Source organism: Kwoniella bestiolae, chromosome 8 (assembly GCF_000512585.2).
Source record: "Kwoniella bestiolae CBS 10118 chromosome 8, complete sequence".
In the NCBI taxonomy this organism is placed as follows: domain Eukaryota; kingdom Fungi; phylum Basidiomycota; class Tremellomycetes; order Tremellales; family Cryptococcaceae; genus Kwoniella; species Kwoniella bestiolae.
Window position 1 is genome coordinate 1,452,371 of NC_089248.1, and position 17,806 is coordinate 1,470,176.

Genomic DNA, 17,806 nt, shown 5'->3' on the forward strand with positions numbered 1-17,806 from the left:
GACAGCGATAGACAGTAGTTGAGGGACCATTAGAAGTGGAATGGCTGTGAGCAGGATACTGATGAGTATGATGGGGGTGAGATTGGGTAAGTAGAGCCGTGAAGGGGTCAGGCTGAGATGAGAGGTAAGATTGGAAAAGAGGAAACAGCAGAGGGAAGTGTGAAAGAGATGAACAGAAGAAGAAAGAGAAAGAGAGATGATAGGAATAGGAATGGGATATGATAGAGTGATGATATACAAGATCAAGTTGGGATTAAATCATTAAAACTAAAGGGTGAATATCAGTCACGTAGTAATAGCAATATAAAAGGAGATCTGTGCGTAAAGCGTAAAGTGGGTTAGTCAACCGTCATCACTCTGGGTGGTGATTATTATTATTGTTATTACATGATATCGATGATGAATGATAAGGTGTCATACTAATAACGATCAATGACCCTGTTACCTTGCTACCCCTTTTCACTCTTCCACTCTTCTATACTTGTTCTCCGTTGTCATCCTCATCCAGCTCTCAGTATATAGCACTATATCATCAACACCATTCATATGAGCTCAACAACCTTTCTTCCCAAGCAGCTCAAAAGATCCACTCACTTCTCAGCCTTCTACGCCCATCTATCTCCCTAATACGCATCACCCTCCCTACCGTCATTCACGAACCCCATAGATCCCAACACTTTATCTTTGATCGTGTGATCCCTCTCACGGCGTTTCTACGTGGGTCAAAGTATAGAAGATATCAGCTTGATCCTCTAATAGATAACATGCTCGTAGAGTTGTAGACCATGAATGTCTTCTACCATCTCATATTGACATGTCTTCTATCATTTACGATGTATTAATGAAAGCCATGGACCGCACTCACATTATCCTCATTTATCTTCTCCTCAACCTGACTCCACGAAACCTGTTGGAGCGGTACCATATCTTCCGCTATCAGATCCTATTTATTTGTATTGCATGTCAACAAACAATCAGTAACGAGTACAATCTCGAGAGAACCAATCATGAACTCCTCTTCTCCAATGTTCATCCATGTATCCTGGCTCCATCATCACAAGACACACGATAACATCCCCTCACGCAAGCGTAACGTTCTCTGATCCGAAACAGGTCCAACTCACAATTTCACCCAGAGCCACTACATTCTCCCCTCTAACCAACAACACCCCAATATCCTTATCTGCATATTCGAACTTGAAATGTATACGTTCTATGCACTGTTCCAGCAGGAAATTGGCTGACAGAGAATCAGACATTAGCAACTTGACGCTTCTGGCCTGAAGTATTGTGCATATCGAGAAGAAGAGGGTGAGAAAGGTAGATAGATAGCATGACCTAGTCTTCGGGCAGTAGACCAATTTCCATTCCTCCATAAGGATCAGTGTTCTCTCCGTCTCTCGTATCTCTTCAAGCCATACATACAAGAAGAAAAACCAACTCACCAAACTGATCATAAGACCTGAAAACACCTATCAACTTCCTCCCGTCCCTCAGCACGACCAGTACTTTTTCTGATAATCACCACAACGTGTCAGCTATCGCATCTTGATCCATCTTTCTTGAGATGATTCGGTGGTTCAGATAGGATAGATGAGAGGGGAGAAACCCAACTAACTATCTACCAGATCCACCAACGACCCAGAAGTGGTAAAAGGGATTAAAGCGTCCATCTTTCTTTATCTCGTCTTGAAATGATAAATGATCTCTTTAGGCGAGGGAACAAGTTTTCGTTCTCGTTCTTGATTTTCACTTCACAGTAGTTCTTTCTTTACTCGAGTATTAGGTTGGGAATCAGGTTCAAACGTAGGTAGATAAAGCTATATCGAATCGATAATTATAGTCTAATCGAATACTCGTACTCGAATCCACTTTGTTATCGTCCTCTGCTCACCAAACTTGGATCGACGTCGGACGGAATCAAATCTCCCCACCCGCAACCTGCTTGTGGCACCGTCCACTTAGCAAAGTGCTTCTCTGGTTCTCACAACTCCGCTTACCATATAGCAATGCCCAACGTATGTACTTGTAAACGCGAATAAGTGAATGAATGGATACATGAGATATTTAGTTTATATACAACTCAATTTCCCTCCAGTCCCAGCTCTCAAAGATGACATATCGTACAAAATCATTCAACTGAAACTCCCCACTATGTCTTCCTCAGCCTCTTCGATCTCCTCTGATTGACTTCTTCCTCCTCGTCTCTTTGTTCATCCGGAAACAACACTTCCTTATCCCCTGTATCCTCATTATCCCTATTTCCATTCGCTGCAATCCCTTTCGACTGATTACTAGCTCTAAATCCACCAAATCGGAATCAGCCATGCTCATTCTGTGGCTTCCAATTCCAGCTGAACTATCGCACACTCACTCAAAAGATGATTCCAATGCTTCGTCGACAGCTTCAGAGTCTTCTCGGGCTATCGAGTCGTCTTCTACATCATGACCTCGAAAGGGTCGTGAAGAAGGTGGCACAGCGGCATCCTCGTGAATATTGCCGGCATTGTTTATTTGATCTTCCTCAAGAGAGATAGCATAACGATCTTCTGCTTCTCCTTCTAGATGTACTCCCTCCTCCCCAGCTCCGCCATCTCTAGTTTTTGTATTTGCGTCATTTACCTCTTCCGCTGGGTTCACATGTCCATCTTCATGAGGGGTGATTTCTTTTGCCTGGGTTGTTGTCTTCCTCGCACCCTTTATTACCACCCTCACTTTAGATTTCGACTTTAGTATTTCCCTTTTCTTGTCTTTTTTCCTCCTATTACCGCCATCATCATGATCTTCCTCAGTTTGGGAGGCAGCTCGCTTCCTCTTTCCCATCCCATTCGCATTTTCTTCCCCTTCATCCTCACCATCATTAACATCCTGAGCATTCTCAGTCCTCTCGACAGCCCTCCCCTTCCCCTTCCTCTCCTTCCTAGTTTTCAAAAACCCATCAATCCCCCTATCCACATACCTATCCACCTCATCCTCCAACACCTTGCCATCTTGCCCTTCCCTCGAGCGATTCCGCTTGAAGTGCTCGTGCCATGCCGATGCGGGATGTCGAGAGGCGTGCTTGAAGAATGGGTGGGTGGGTTTGTACTTCTGCATAGTTCAAGAGAAAGGATTCATCAGCCGGATGTCCTTCTTAAACATAGAGAAGCGTATGTGTTATGAAGTGAGGTGTAATGTATCACTATGTTCGTTCTGACGAAGAAAGTGGAGATGATGACCCACCTCAAGTCTCATATACAAGCTCCTCGTAGTCCTCCCAATCCTATCGGGTCGATGAAATGCCAACCAACGCGCTAGGAAATCTCTATCGTGCGGTGTGAACTCGGTTCTACACCAATGAACACCATACCATCAGTCTCTGATTTCTGCTTGACACTGTACATGATACGAAGCAGTAGCTCACCTGGCGCTGGTCCGTCGTTGATAAGGTCTCTTCTCCTTCGGGGTATTATCGCTATTCCCATTCCCAACAAACTTCAATTTCCCCTTCTCAGCCTTTGTCTTCTTCATCGGTGTTGTTGTGGCTGCCTTCTTCTTTGATTTGCCAGGTTTTGCGGTCGACTTGGCCTTCGGCTCAGGCTCTCGCTGAGCAACCTTGATTTTTTCCCGCACCCACTCGGGGGTATGCCATGAGATGTGTTTGTATGTATCTTCTCTCGGCGGGGAGACATGGTATGGGTGATTAGACGGGAGGATGACGATTTGTGCGATGGTGTGAGAGGAGACTATCATAGCTCCGTTTGACTATGATCAGGATCAGAATTAGCTGCACGTCTCTCCTTATTACCCATTACACGACAATGAGATCTGATCCTGCTCGTTAAAGTCGTCCTTGAAGCAACGCGAAGTCGGATGTAGTCAAGTCAAGCATCACTCCATGATATCCATTCACCGACCCACGAGAAAGGCACAACCCACCTCAAGATCAACCATGACCCTCCTTCTCTCCGTATCCCCCTCAACCCCTTCTCCAAGCTTCATAACAGCCACTTTCAACCCCCTTCCCTCTTCGTCCAGAAATACCGGCTGAGCACCGAGAGGAGATTCAACCTTTTTCGAGAAATAGCATTTTGACAAATAATTATATGGCAATATCGCTGTCATCTTCGTCTGGACAGAACCGAGTTTGTTGAGTTCTTCTGATTTTTCGGCGGGTAGACGGAGTGAATGTGGGTTGATTAGGATTAGGTCGGCTTCTTCCACTGAGGTGGCGAGACCACCTTGCATTTTCTGGATCATCCGCAGGTCAGGTATCAGCATAGGCAGCTAACAAGCAAGAATGTAGAATTGATGATTGTTAGATCTCGACTCACCTCTATTCTTCTCGTCAGATGATCTCTCATATCCTCCTCAATCGAGTTATCAAGGTACCAATCCACCTCGTCCCATGGGAATGGCTGTCCAACTTTCAACCATCGTCTACCCTCTTCATCCGACAGAATCCCTTCCGTTCCATCGTCGACCTCGTTCTCATCCTCATCGTCACTCTCCTCTTCACCACTATAACTATTACTTTCACTCTCATCATCGTCGTCACTCCCATCATCTCCAAAGGTGAGTTGGTGTTGATCTCTGGCCTGTCGCGCACTAGCCTGAGTGGCCTTGGCAGCAGCTACCCTCGTTGATCTCCTTCGTCCCTTCGTTTCAAGCTGTGGAGTCGTTCGAAGTGATTCGGGTATGATCTCTTCTTCACCCTCCTGTCTCGAAGGTGATTGTCGACGTGTATCACTGGTGGACATGACGGTTCCGTAATGTTCAAGATGACCAAGATCAGTCGCGTCGATGAGTGTTTCTCGCTTTCTCGCTGTCTCGCTCCTTTTGTAGTATCAATTAGAATTCTGATAAGGTGAGTTCTAGTATCCTGGTTGATCAAGGTGCTGTCTGAGTATACATCCTATATTGGTGTGAGAGGATGAATACATGAGAACCCATGAGATGCAGCATTATTGAATGATCAAGATGATTGTAGGATGACGATTATAGGGGGTTAGGGATTATCGGTGTTTTTGTGTGTGGCTCATGCTCATCTGTAGTGTATTCCGGTTATACGGACACCGGGTTGAGTGAGGTCAAGAATAAGGTCGATAAGATAAAATATGATGCTTCATCTTCTTGCTCTACGCATCCAACCCAGACATTCTGCTAGTAAAGAACAGGCTGATACCTCAATCTAGCCGAATTAGAGTCGACTGGGTGTCTTGAGCTCGCGCCATGCAGCGCATCACGACTCCCCTTTTCCCCGAATCAGGTCCGTCGAGAGATCCAACTAGACCATCTATATTCGACTTGTTAGCTCAGGATCAACTTCGCGAGCTATTCCATCCTGTTGTCCGATACGTCCTATCTGTGAGCTATTGCGATACGATCAACGCCGACCATGTCTGCTTGGAACTAGCTGACCGGATGCTGTGATGTTAGTACTTTGCTCAACGATATCCTCGGTACCTCCTTCGAATCCTAAATCACCATGAAGAGTTCTTTGCGATACTTCTACTAATATTAGAACGACATCACCTCAAGAAACATAGTCAGTTACCTCTCTCAATCCTTTCAGCCGTATCTCGGTGCCAGCTGATACATAACGTGATAGATGCATCCATATCCGAGCATTTCTACGGTCTTCGCTCAACCCCTATCTCATCCCTTAAAACACCACGTCTGGATACCTTCTCTCCGCCCCGTCGAAAAGGCATGACAAGAAAGCAAAGATGGGGATTGCTAGTGTTCTTAGTGGGATTGCCATACGTCAGAGCAAGAGCACAAGATTACTTTGAGAGTCTGGGAGGAGGGAGACAGTCAGATGAAATAGGTGAAGAAGATATAGGAAGGGCAGTGACGAAGGTAAGCTGCTTGACGAACGGTTAAAGTCAATGATAGCTGACCTCAGCACTCCGTTCCATAGAGTGAAAAGGTCTTCAAGCTCCTGTATCCTTATCTGAGCTTGGGGATTGATCTGACATTCTTGGGATATGATATGGCGTTCTTATTTGAGAAGACTGATTATCCTAGACCATGGCATAAATGGCTGGGACTAAGTGTCATACGCAGAGGTGCAGAAGATGAGGTGAGTAATCACACTTATCGTCACTTCTCAACATCATTGTTGCGCTTAGAGCCCGCTCGTTGTTGATGCTTGTTCCGTCTAATCGTTTTTATAGCCCGAATCATCAGGCCTCCTATCCAAACTCCCACCCCTCCTCCCACCCTTATTACTCCTCCTAAAACTCTCTCAATGGTGGTACTCACCCTCATCGCCCCGCTCTCACCCTTCCCTTACCGCCAACGAAAATAGCATAGCCGCCACACACGCAGCGATATTACCACCAAGACCTCTACCCATCTTACCAGGTTCCATTGGTTCCCTACCACTCACCCCACCTCTCACACCGCCCGAGGAAGTTGATCAACCACCCTTGGAAAATCCCCAGATAGCCGGAGGAGAGCAGGTGGAAAAGAAGGGTCGGTACAAGGTCACTAAAGAGAGCTATGGGGATTGTCCGTTGTGTGGGAAGAAATGGCAGAATCCCGCTGTGTTGCCTAGTGGGTGGGTGGTATGCTGGAGATGCGGGTGGGATGCTATTGAGGGTGAGGATGGGGACGAGGAGGTAGATGAAGAGGGAAGGGAGAAAGCAGAGATGGAGGAAGCGGATGCTCCAGTGCAGATAGGCAATAAACGTAGGAAAGGGAGATGTCCCATTACGGGTGTGGAAGTTGGACCAGGAGATCTAAGAAGAGTGTTGATCTGAGTGAGGAAGAGTAGAATGGTCAGTTCGCAATTCACCATAAATGGAATGAAATATGTTGTAATCAGAAATATGTAAGTACTCGGTGATTCTCAGTCTCCCAGCTGATTGGCTCCGCTGACGATGCATTCTTTTACAGGTATGTGCTACCGTATCTAAAGAATGAAAGGGAATGCATACGGTCCAAACCAAGCCCAAAAACCAACATCGACCATAAATAAATCCTGAGAGGACAAATAAGGAAGGAGCAAGTACAATCGATTCAGATAAACTAACAATACCCAACAAACAGCGACATCCTATAAACAGTATCTGGTAATTACACTAATCACAGAACAGAATATAGGAATAAGTATCAATAGATCAAAAGCGATTGTACACCGCAGGATCGCTGAGAAGAACCAAAGCGAAAGAAAGGACAGAAAAGTTGAAGTGCAAAGAACCGGGTGAAGTGAGAGTGGTGGAAATCGGTTCATCCTGAATCAGAGATGACGGGTGAAGAGACCATCAAGTGAGACCTCCTGAACGAGATCTATATCATTATATCATATCATTAGGCATCCATTTTCCCTTCTCAATTGTATCGCAAAAGTGAGAAGCGATCAGACTTACCTTCCAATCTTCACCATCCTCATCGAAGAACGTCAATTTCACAAATTCAAATCTCCCGTCTTCCTTCAATGCGTGTAGGAGATCTTCAGCGTCTCGCGCGGTGGCTGTGAGATCTCGGCCATTCAGGCGGATGTTTCCTCCTGACCAGAGATCGATCGTGGCGTGGGCCTGTGGGGTGTAGCAGGTATATCAGCGCTAGCTCTGAGCGATGTGTATAATCTGAGAATCATCTTCTAAAGGGTAGGATGAAGGGGGCGACATAGACCGTGGAGAGTATAGGATATGATACTACGTCATATAAAGGGAAGCTCAACTCACCTCCTGTCCCGCAAGTCTATCTATTATATCGTCCGCAGCCCTACTATAAGTACTGGACGTACTTGCTGTCGAGAAAGAGGATGAGACAGAGTACGATCTGTGGTTCTTCAAGTGCAGGTCTGATGGTGCGTCGGAGAGGGAGGTGAGGGGTTTGAGAGTCGGTCGGATTGGTCGAGGGGATTGAACGAGGGTTGGTACGGATGGGGACATCTTGGGCAGGTAGTGACGAAAGGTGAGAATAAAGATCAAGATAGAATAGATCGGTTTGAGTGGAGTGGCGATATCGAAGAATGAGTTTGAAGTTGGGATGAGGTTGAAGAAACGATATCGATCCTCCCACACCACCCAGATATTTATACCTTACATCCCCTCTCCAAGCGGTATAACCTCGGTCCGAAACTCGAGAGATCCATGGGAAATGAATAGGTATATCACCCTTTTCCTCACCGACAAGTACATAGTTCACGGGGCGGAGCAGGTAGAGGGCTCCAATTGTAAACTTGATGATCTATCAAAGGGTCGATCATAAACTGATTGCATGGAGATGACCGAACGAAGGTACAGTATGATTGACTCAGCAACGAAACATCCGATGTTCGTGGGGCGTTCATGTGCTTTTAATCTCGCAACGGGAGGACTGTGCCTTGAATAGCGCTGGTATATGCCACCTTGTGATCGACTTGAAGTCTTCATCAGCAGGTCAAACCAGTAGAGCGATAGATAGATCAGAAAAAGTCGTGTTGTGGCTTGATTAACCATCAATCATCAAAATCAAACATCAGATATCACAATTCCATCACCCTGTTCCTTATAGTATCTATCTCTTCCTGGTCCGGTCCGTTCGAATTGGGTCGCCCGTTGGCATGTGATGGCCCTCTCTTCCTTGCACTCAACCCATCCGACGATGCTCTCGACGACTCCACATGTAATGTAATCCAGGACTGAACAATAGATACGACTAGCCACGCCACTTCCGATCGGAGCGTTTGAGGGTCTCGTACCTCCTTTTTCATTCCACACCTCCTTTTTCCACCACACAGACACACACACACGCAGTAGAGTTATACTACCAGTAACAACCCTCTCCGTGGAGTGGAAGTCATCGGAACCAATGCAATCCGCAAACGTGATGTATTCAGAGGAGGTTGATATATAATGCGAGGTCACCGAAGTTTATACGGTGGATATTCATAGAGGAAAGGACCGAAGATATCGGATGGATCGAGTGATCTTCGTGATCACTTGTAGTACGTGTATTTGATGATCAGATGCTCTGTTGTCTGTTACGTTCCTCACGGAGTACAACTTGCAATGATGAATACTTTGACTCTTCGAAGGAAGCTAACCAGCATGCCCTCGCCACTTCTTCTACTGCACAGGCAACTCAACATGCCATGTACAGGTGCATAACTTACTACTGTAAAATGATGCCAGCCTTATCTGCGGAGCTGCTATTCGGGACATACAATGCATGGTATATACCTCTCCACCGAATTACTCATACAAGAAAGAATTACAAATCATCCAAAAACCTCACATCAGCATCCCTCAACCTCAGCGTCCACCCCTCTTGATCCTTCTCCTCATATGACTCATTACCCTCATCCAAAATATTACTCTCCAGCGTACGTACGCTAGACGCACTGACTTTCCTATTCCCGCCCCGACCTCGGGGTGAAGACGAAGAAGAGGTTCGTCGACATATGGATAAGGACAAGGCATCCATAATTCCCTTATTCCTCATTTCTTCCCTTCCTAACGAATCGCTCGTAAGCGGTTGATCCTGATCCTGCTTTCTACCGAATTCGTCGATGTTCCTACTCGATGAGAAGGGTAGTGGCGAGATTGGATTCGGGTTAATAAGTTCAGGTAATAATGAGGATACGACACTTTCTGATCTTTTCATCTGACTAACCACCTCTTCTTGATCTTGGCCTAGACTAGTAGCGGGGTGAGAGGAGGTGATACTTCCCAACTCGATAGTCTGAAGACTTATACACAGTATCCTAATCTTCTCTTTCATGCCCTCCCTTTCTTTCTGTCCATCCACAATCATCTTCTGCAACCTTCTATTCTCCTCTTTCAACACTGCGTTCTCATTCTTGGTGGTGGACAAAGCAGATAAAACAGCGTCAATTTCAAGAATGTGTCTTTCCTTCAAATTGATAATCTTGGTTTCATACTCCATCTTCATCTTCTCGACCTTGCCAATCATTGTACTTGCCTCTTCATGGTCCGAATCGGACTGTACGGACGTCGGAGCGGTAGATGTGGACAGGGTAGTCCGAGTGGTCTGCCTCGAAGTCGATCTCGAAGGCGAAGCGGACGAATCATTCTCTGACGAATTTGAGGTGTTTTCTTTGGAGAGGAAACTTGCTCGCCTGGCTATATCTGGACTTATCCTATTACTTACAAACGTCCCGTTGCGTACTTCACTCAGAGGGAATGGTATAGAAGCAGGCTGGGTCTTAATCGGAGTTTGAGTATCCCCTGCGATATGTCTAGATAGGACACTTCGTCGAGGTGAGGGCGGAACATCTTTGGACCATATCGATCCAGCCATTAGGGACGGTCGGGGATGATGTCCCTGACCCTGTCCCGATCTTATGGTATCTCCTGCTCCACTAGATCGATAAGATGATCTCAGATCTAGTGAAGATCTAGTCCGTAATTTATCCTCTTCCGCCATCCCTATCCTCATCCTGCCCGACGTCGGCGAAGTAACCGTCTCATTTTGGTCCTGTTCATCGAATTTAGCTCGATGAGGCAGAGTAGTAGATTGAGCTAATCTCTCTAATCTGTTCAACTCTGCCTCCTCCTCCCTATTGTCCCGCAGAGTCATGGTCGATACTCTCCTATTCACCCGTTTATCGGTGGACCACCAGCCAGGGCCCTGGGTAGCTTCGATGTGCTCTACGAGGTTTTTGGTGGAGGTATATGAGGACAGGTCGGTGTGTGATTTTGATTTGGACCGTGGGAGAGTATACATCGTACGTGTCGATGATGAGTTTTTGAGGGGAGGCGGGGAAGTGGCGGTATGCCAAGTTTGAGCCGAGTCCGAGTCGGATACGCCAAAAGTACCTGTCTGGCTTGGTTGGGCTGCAAGCGTTGGCATCTCAGCAGCGATCTCAGCCAGACTTTTGTCGAGACTTGACATGTCCAATGCTTCCTTCTGGCCGCCCCCATGCTCTCCTTGGTTGATCGATTCCACTTTAACGGATTTGTTGATCGGGGGACAGGTAGTCTGAGGGTGCTGTACAGGAGGAGGCGGAAGTGGCATATTCTGGTATTGCAGTCCACTAGACATCGGTACCAAGGGCGACACATCAGGTATAGGACAAGGCGATCTAGCAGGATCCAAGATTGATCTATCATCCTGAGCAGGAGAAAACATTTCTGCTCTTTGACCGATAGTGGCAGAGGGGATTCGCAGTCCAACGGATCGGTTGAGGGGCGTATGGACCGGTCTGGGAAGGGGTGACGGCGAATCGAAAGTGGCTGCTAGGGAAATCGTTGTTTGACTTTCGGGCAGAGCACCTGGTGGTGGTCCGGTGGGGACGAATGGGATCGGTACAGAGGAGGAGGTCGATTTGGGTGTGGCGGCTGGGTCGAATGAGCTTGCTCGTGAAGATGGGCGGTGGACTGTGTAGTCGAAGTGTGCCTTTGGTCAGCAAAACCATCGAGGTCAAATGTCGCACAGGAATGAATGTTGAGGAGAGTGATGCGAATGAGCCGATGTAAAGAGTTGACTCACCAAAAGATAACGTTGCAGCTGCATTACATCCATCCCTCTCTCGCAGCGTATTGCCAGCATCAAGCATACTAATCATGCTTTGTCTTTCCCTCACTTTATCCTCCTTCCCACCACCGAACGACATCTCCCTCATACCTCTGACGGGAACTCGCTTGATAGTCCTCTCATCGTACCTTTCTCTATATTCTGCTGACTCCGCTCTCGATCTCTCACGAGCCTGTCTAGCAGCGTCCAATCGTCCTCCTGCATCCGTGGGTACATTCCCTTTCCCACCTGATCTGTGGGCGGTGGAAGAAGGTTTGACGGTAAATTTATTTCTCCAATTCCTACTTACTGGCATACCCTGCTTCATCAAGGGCTTAATAGCCTGAGTGGGTTGTTGTGCATGTTCAGGCTCGTTCTGAACTGCGTGATTACCATTCTGAGATGAGAACAACGACCATCTCCTACCTTCCCCTCCAGTGGCGGTACCGTGATTATCCAGAATGCTACTCTTACTTGAACTTCTCTCTCTCTTCCTCAAACTTCCCATGGAAGTTATCTTAGGTACGATATTATCCAGAGATAATCTCCTGGTTAACCTCTTGGTAGTTTGCGTGATGGTACTTCTTGAGTTGGATCTCTCCCTCTTACCCACCGTCTCGATCAGTCCATTCTGATTCTGATCAGGGGCAATATCAACATTGACCACATGGAGGATCTCGTTCACCTGGACGTAGGATCCAAGGAGGGAGGTGGAACTGGCATTGAGGTGATATAAGGGGTGTATCCCATTTTGAGTTTGTTGTCTTACGACTGTAGTGTTTCTTGAGGAAGTTGAAATGGATGAATCGGGAATATGAATTGCTGAAGCCAATGTCGGCATCTCCTTTGATAATTGTTGTTGGAGATTGTGACTTGTATACGTTACTCCATCCCCTGTACCACTCGATATTTGTCGTTGTAAAGTAACTTTCAGAGAGGGCAGGGACTGACTTGGCGAGACTGTATAGTTGGATCGAAGTGGTAATGAGATATTACTTCCGTTTTTTATACTTGGTAGACCCTCGTACCCTGTTTGTTGAGACGGTATCTCGGGTTGACGGTAGGGTATGACGTGTGGTTCGTCGATCTGGGTGGAGCTGGGATGGTTGAATGAGGGGAAGAAAGATGAGATGGATTTGAGCTTTTGACGGTGTGAGAGTGTCGCTTGGCGAGCGTCGTGGGGCGGTTGGGAAGGACGAGCGAACATCGATGGGGCCATTGTTGGCGATTGAGAGAGATGCAGATGAAGGTGGGATTTCTCGGTTATGGTGGGCTTATAGGAGATTATGATTAAGCTGAGTGCAGAATGGAGGATGAGCAAGTGCTTTACTCTATTCGAGCTATGAACAAAGTTGGGAACATGACAGCGAGTGTCCTAAAGAGTAATCTCATCCATACACTCCAAGACCAAACAATTACCCCAGCCGATATTCAAACGACAACAACAGGATGAATGGAGAAATGTCAGACAGATCTAAAACCCAGCCAATCTTATCGATTTCAATATCGACCACAACCCATTGAGATATTTGCGCCACTCCAAACCATTCTACGCCACAGACATATGATAGTATTTGAGGATATAGTATGGTGCTCACCTAATAGGATAGAAGGTCTCGTTTCGTCGCTTGTAATGTGTCTTGGGTATCTTCTTTGGGTGAACAGAGGATAGAGGAGATCTTCATGAGACAAGTACATGTGCAGTCCATCTCATTTTCGTTGATCTTCGCTTTTCACTATATTTTGCAGTTCAGATCCCAAACCATCCATCACCTGAACATTCCGTCCAGAGGAACTCAAGTTATATAATCTCTGTCTCTCCTTCTCACCTGTATCCCCTTGTACGATGTTTTTCTTCCCCAGTAAGATCCGGATAACCTCATCTTCTTCCCTTCTTTGACGTCGATTATCGTAAAACAGCGTGATAAGCCAGATGACCATTCTGGTTTTCCTTCCAGCTTCGTGTGGTGTGAGTACTGGGATATGGTAAGAGGGAAGATGAAAGGAGTCAAAGATGGCTTTTGGATATCTGTGTCTAAGATTTTTATGGTAACTTAGAGTAAAGGTCGGTCTGTGGTGGGTACGGTGCACTTTGCTCTGTTATCACTCTACTGCTTGTTTATCACCATCACTTCGAGCACACCGTGCACCACACGTCATGAACGCATAGTCTTCCTTCTTAGGACATAGGACATGAATCTACTGTAGCTCAGACGCAATGCCCCATTGCCCCTTTACAGATCTGATCTCATATGAGTTCAAACGATTACCGGCACTATTAGCGCCGAGCGATTTCATCACTTAGCTCATTGTTTTCTATTGGTAACTGCATTTGTCGAGCAAATCAAATGGTCACAGCGTCGCAGCAACCGTCTCTTGGATTACATTCCATCTTATCCTTACTACAGTAGTTCAATTGATTCAATAGCTCCTGATTTCCCATGCCATTTCCAGAGGTGCTCACGCCCCTACAAACCAGATCAATGGCCTGGTTGCTAGTCGACTGTCTGAGGTCATATATACATACACACATATACATTCATAATATCATGACTTCATTCTCCTCTCAAACGACATAATACCCCACAATGACACAATATAATCTCTCAAATCAATCCCAATACTCAATCGCTCCACAAAACCAAGTATGCTTCATTCTACCCATGTCATCCTCACTATTGGTCAGCTTCAGGTTCATTCTGCTTCGCCTTTTTAACCTTATTGATCTTAGACACTAATAGCATCATGAGCGATATCAGCTAAACATACTACAGATTTGCCCTAACGTGTAGAGGTGAGATGACTCACTTTCTCTAGACAGAACACCGGTGTTCGTATATCCCTCAGGGAAAAGATCGACAATCTACCACATATAACCCTTTAGCATTCATTTCCCTCCATTTCCATTCCCATACGCATTGAGCGATGTTGACCGCTGTACTCCACTCACCCTCTTGTAAAGCCTCGACTTAATAGCCAACTCAGTATATTCTTTCCCAGTCTTCGCACCAGCTATATTCCATTCACTGAACCGAGCCTACCATCAGTCCTTCTTTCCTTACTAAGACGAGACGGAGAGTCAAATAAACGATCACGATCACCTACCTAGCTTTGGCACTGAGATCCACCATATGCCACATAATCTCTACCAACTGAGCAAACACCTCTCTCATATCTGCAGTCCAACCGAATCGTTTGGGAGGTTCAGGTGGTCTAGCATCGTCTAACCTGGGTGTAGAACCGAGATTGGGCGTTCCGTTTGGACCACTATTGTCGTCGACTAAGGCGCCGATGGACATAGGTGCGGCTGTGGTAGTTGATGGTCCAGCACCCTGATTGATACTACATTAGCTGATTCTCGGAAAGACGGTCGGGGATTTTAGCTAAACTTACATTGTTTTGGAAAGGGTGTTTCTCATCTATGCCATCTCTCAATATCAGCTCAATGATTCTCCGCAGAAGAGAGCTGAGTAATATTATCGCTCACCCCACTCTTTCACCTCCTCTTCCCATTTCTTATGACTCTCCTCATATTTACTGACGACCTCCTCCCTATCCTTATCCACCATCTCGGCGAATTGTCTCAACCCCTCATCTTCGGCATCATGCAACCACCTGAAATAACCAGGATAACACAATTTCGTGCATAGTTTCTGTAGACCACCTTGTGTGAGCTTCCTTATCATAGCAATCGAGAGATGTTGAACAGAAAGCTCACCCTCATGGTATATTCGTTGTATGGTAATGCACTTGTGATACAATGCCAGAAACTCTTATCGGCATTATCTCCCAACCCATATATATCATTTTGATAGGCTGCTTCCCCAGCTGCTTGAAGGAATACTTTGAGGTTTTCGGGGAATTTGCTTCGATTGTTTGGATCCCAATTTTCTGTTTACTATTGTGAGCACCATGACCAAGCAGTGACAGAGAATAGATAAGGGGGGTGACATACGCTTCTCACTCTCCGAACGAAGTATCCACAACCTCTTGCGCACTTCGTTGGGTAATCCAGACCAAGGTGGGAGGTACTATTCAAATTTGTTAAGATGGTCAGCTATCAAGGTATGTCTGTCGACAGCTGAATATCTCACCTTTTCATCCCTCGACGCATTTTTATATCGTATCCTATCGATCTGGACAGGTCGTATCTCCGCCAGCAACTCTGCGTCTTCTGCGTCATCCCCTTCAGGCGGAGGAGGGGACAGTGAGCCTATAGATAGCGCTTCATTTTAGCTATGGTCCAGGTTGTTCTCATAGCTGACAATACTCACCATCAGCATGACGACCTCGTGACGGTCCACCGTTCCTCTCTCCATCAGAATCATCGATACTAATTGGCTCAGCTTGAGATCCCTTGAAAGTGTACCCTCGCTGTTTACGCGAACGCAAAACCGCTGAAAGGGATTTACGAGGTTCTTTAGGTGGTGGAGCGGGGTTGGAACTTCGTGGTTTCGCTTTAGTGGTCTTAGGTTTGGGTTTGGCCGGTGACCTATCAGTCGTAACTATCAGTATAAACTATTCCAGAATGTAAGCGCCAAAAGGGAATGTCACTTACTCTTCCATCAGCTCCAGCAACCCGGCATGGACGAAGAAACCTTCCTTCTTCGGTCTCGCAAAGTGAGTTGGAGCATCAATTAACGCCTCGGAATCATCAATGAAAGAATCTTCAGAATCGTACATCTCGACTGGTTTTCTCTTCTACCCACACGCATAAGACTCATCAGCAAGCGAAAACCTGTGTTCATCTCTTGAGATAGCTCACCTTTGATTTTTTGCTTTTCTTCTCATCTTCTCCTCCATACTTCGCTTCTAATCTCCTAGCAACCTCTTCCGGGGTTTCATCACCGAAACCCAACCCAAATAATGGTCCGGACGAAGGTCCAGCAGGCGCTTCACCAGGTAATACTTCATGTCCATTGGGTAATGCTGGAGCACCATCAATATCCATCCCGTTCTCATCCTTCAGGTTTTCAACCGGTACGTCCTCTGCTATACTCCACACTTCACCCAACATACCCTTCTCCCTCGCATCATCGAGGATATTCCATTCCAGCGTTTCTCCCGCTGGTAACATTGCTCGTTCGAGTCGAATAGTCTTAATGGGTGGTGGTGGGGGAGGTAAATCCTCTTCTTCAGATGGTGAGCGGAGCTTTGCACGTTTCTTCTTCTTGGGGACGAGGACGTTGGTCTCGCCCTCTGCTCCTTCTTCAGCTGCTGAGGGACCGCCTTCACCTTGGGCGGCATCCTCGGTAGGAATGGTGGATGGTCCAGCACCCGGTGTGCCGGGTTCAAGCTTGACAGTGGGTGGGAGTGATAGTCTAGGTGGTCCATTGGGTCCATCAATAGCGACGATGTCCTTCATATGCGATCAGTCAGCTATCAGAAGATGGTTTCGAATCCCAAAGGAAGCTTACAGGTGATCCACCCAAGTCCTCACTTTCATCTCCGCTGTCTTCCTCGTCGTCTTCCTCGTCATCGTCCTCATCTTCATCATCTTCCTCCTCCTCTTCTTCACTCCCTTCCCCCTCCTCCTGTTCACCATCCCCTTCTTCGTCTTCCTCGTGCCCATCTTCGTCGAGAGGTTCGTTCATGTCCTCATCCTGAGATTGTAAGAGTTCGCCGGCAACCTCATTCTCTTCTAGGATACTGATCATAGTGGTATTTCCATCTCCTTCCTCGGCTTCTATGTTGGTCGTTTCTGCGATTCCCTGTCGCTGATGTCGAGGATGAGGGATGGGTTCTACACCGTTGGCTATCGTATTGACCATTTGAAAGACTTTGACAGGGGAGGTCATAGGTGATCCCAGTACCACTTCATCGAGTTGTCTAGGCGGTCTTGATGGCGAGGAAGTCTGGAGAAGGAATGTGTTTCAGTATTTGTTCAGTCGACTGAGCTAAAGTCGGGGTTTTGACTCACGGATGGAACAGGGATCCTTGAACCGCTCGGACTTGGATTGATGGTATCGTGATTAGTTGGACTACCGGAATGAGCGCTCATCTCTCCTGTCGCTTGATTATCAGCTGATCACTGATCAGTGGTATATATATATATCCTGTTTTGATACGGATGAGATAGATGAAAGAGATGGAAGATGCAATGGGTTAATGTCCATCCATCCATACATGTTATTGTTTTCGAATGTGGATATCACGCGGTTTCTTACGCGTACCAGCATACCAGCCAGATTTGGTCCCGTTACTTGTTCATAGAGGTCTGTGCGTAGTTAGTTACGCGGTGGCTGTGTGCACGAGGAAGAAAAGAAACGAAAGAAAGAAGGAAATCAAACAGGTTGATTACTGTAATCATCCATCTCATACTCATATCCCATATCTCGACAAATCATCCTTCTCA

The 17,806-nt window shown here is 46.5% G+C and overlaps 6 protein-coding genes across 6 annotated transcripts; 1 reads left to right on the plus strand and 5 right to left on the minus strand.

The window, feature by feature from the left end:
* Nucleotides 1-623: 623 nt before the first annotated feature.
* I302_109135 (uncharacterized protein) lies at nt 624-1,673 on the minus strand (the record flags this gene model as incomplete). Its single annotated transcript, XM_019194864.1, has 5 exons — nt 624-713; nt 866-943; nt 1,125-1,240; nt 1,446-1,514; nt 1,619-1,673. The coding sequence occupies 5 exons, from the start codon at nt 1,671-1,673 to the stop codon at nt 624-626; spliced, it is 408 nt and encodes a 135-aa protein (XP_019043700.1).
* A 479-nt stretch (nt 1,674-2,152) lies between these two features.
* Nucleotides 2,153-4,739, minus strand: I302_109136 (uncharacterized protein; the record flags this gene model as incomplete). Its single annotated transcript, XM_019194865.1, has 6 exons — nt 2,153-2,300; nt 2,375-3,090; nt 3,223-3,328; nt 3,404-3,744; nt 3,919-4,230; nt 4,314-4,739. 6 exons carry the CDS (start codon nt 4,737-4,739, stop codon nt 2,153-2,155), a joined length of 2,049 nt encoding a protein of 682 aa, XP_019043701.1.
* A 472-nt stretch (nt 4,740-5,211) lies between these two features.
* On the plus strand, nt 5,212-6,746 carry I302_109137 (uncharacterized protein; the record flags this gene model as incomplete). The annotated part of the gene is made up of 5 exons (XM_019194866.1): nt 5,212-5,346; nt 5,419-5,527; nt 5,591-5,841; nt 5,903-6,064; nt 6,159-6,746. 5 exons carry the CDS (start codon nt 5,212-5,214, stop codon nt 6,744-6,746), a joined length of 1,245 nt encoding a protein of 414 aa, XP_019043702.1.
* Nucleotides 6,747-7,215: 469 nt separating this feature from the next.
* I302_109138 (uncharacterized protein) lies at nt 7,216-7,883 on the minus strand (the record flags this gene model as incomplete). Its single annotated transcript, XM_019194867.2, has 3 exons — nt 7,216-7,275; nt 7,356-7,523; nt 7,674-7,883. 3 exons carry the CDS (start codon nt 7,881-7,883, stop codon nt 7,216-7,218), a joined length of 438 nt encoding a protein of 145 aa, XP_019043703.2.
* A 1,303-nt stretch (nt 7,884-9,186) lies between these two features.
* Nucleotides 9,187-12,670, minus strand: I302_109139 (uncharacterized protein; the record flags this gene model as incomplete). The annotated part of the gene is made up of 2 exons (XM_019194868.1): nt 9,187-11,315; nt 11,428-12,670. 2 exons carry the CDS (start codon nt 12,668-12,670, stop codon nt 9,187-9,189), a joined length of 3,372 nt encoding a protein of 1,123 aa, XP_019043704.1.
* Nucleotides 12,671-14,126: 1,456 nt separating this feature from the next.
* I302_109140 (uncharacterized protein) lies at nt 14,127-17,452 on the minus strand (the record flags this gene model as incomplete). Its single annotated transcript, XM_065870805.1, has 14 exons — nt 14,127-14,185; nt 14,260-14,314; nt 14,402-14,477; nt 14,557-14,783; nt 14,845-14,870; nt 14,939-15,104; nt 15,170-15,342; nt 15,407-15,482; nt 15,546-15,664; nt 15,726-15,943; nt 16,010-16,152; nt 16,217-16,810; nt 16,869-17,306; nt 17,372-17,452. The coding sequence occupies 14 exons, from the start codon at nt 17,450-17,452 to the stop codon at nt 14,127-14,129; spliced, it is 2,451 nt and encodes an 816-aa protein (XP_065726877.1).
* Nucleotides 17,453-17,806: the final 354 nt, after the last annotated feature.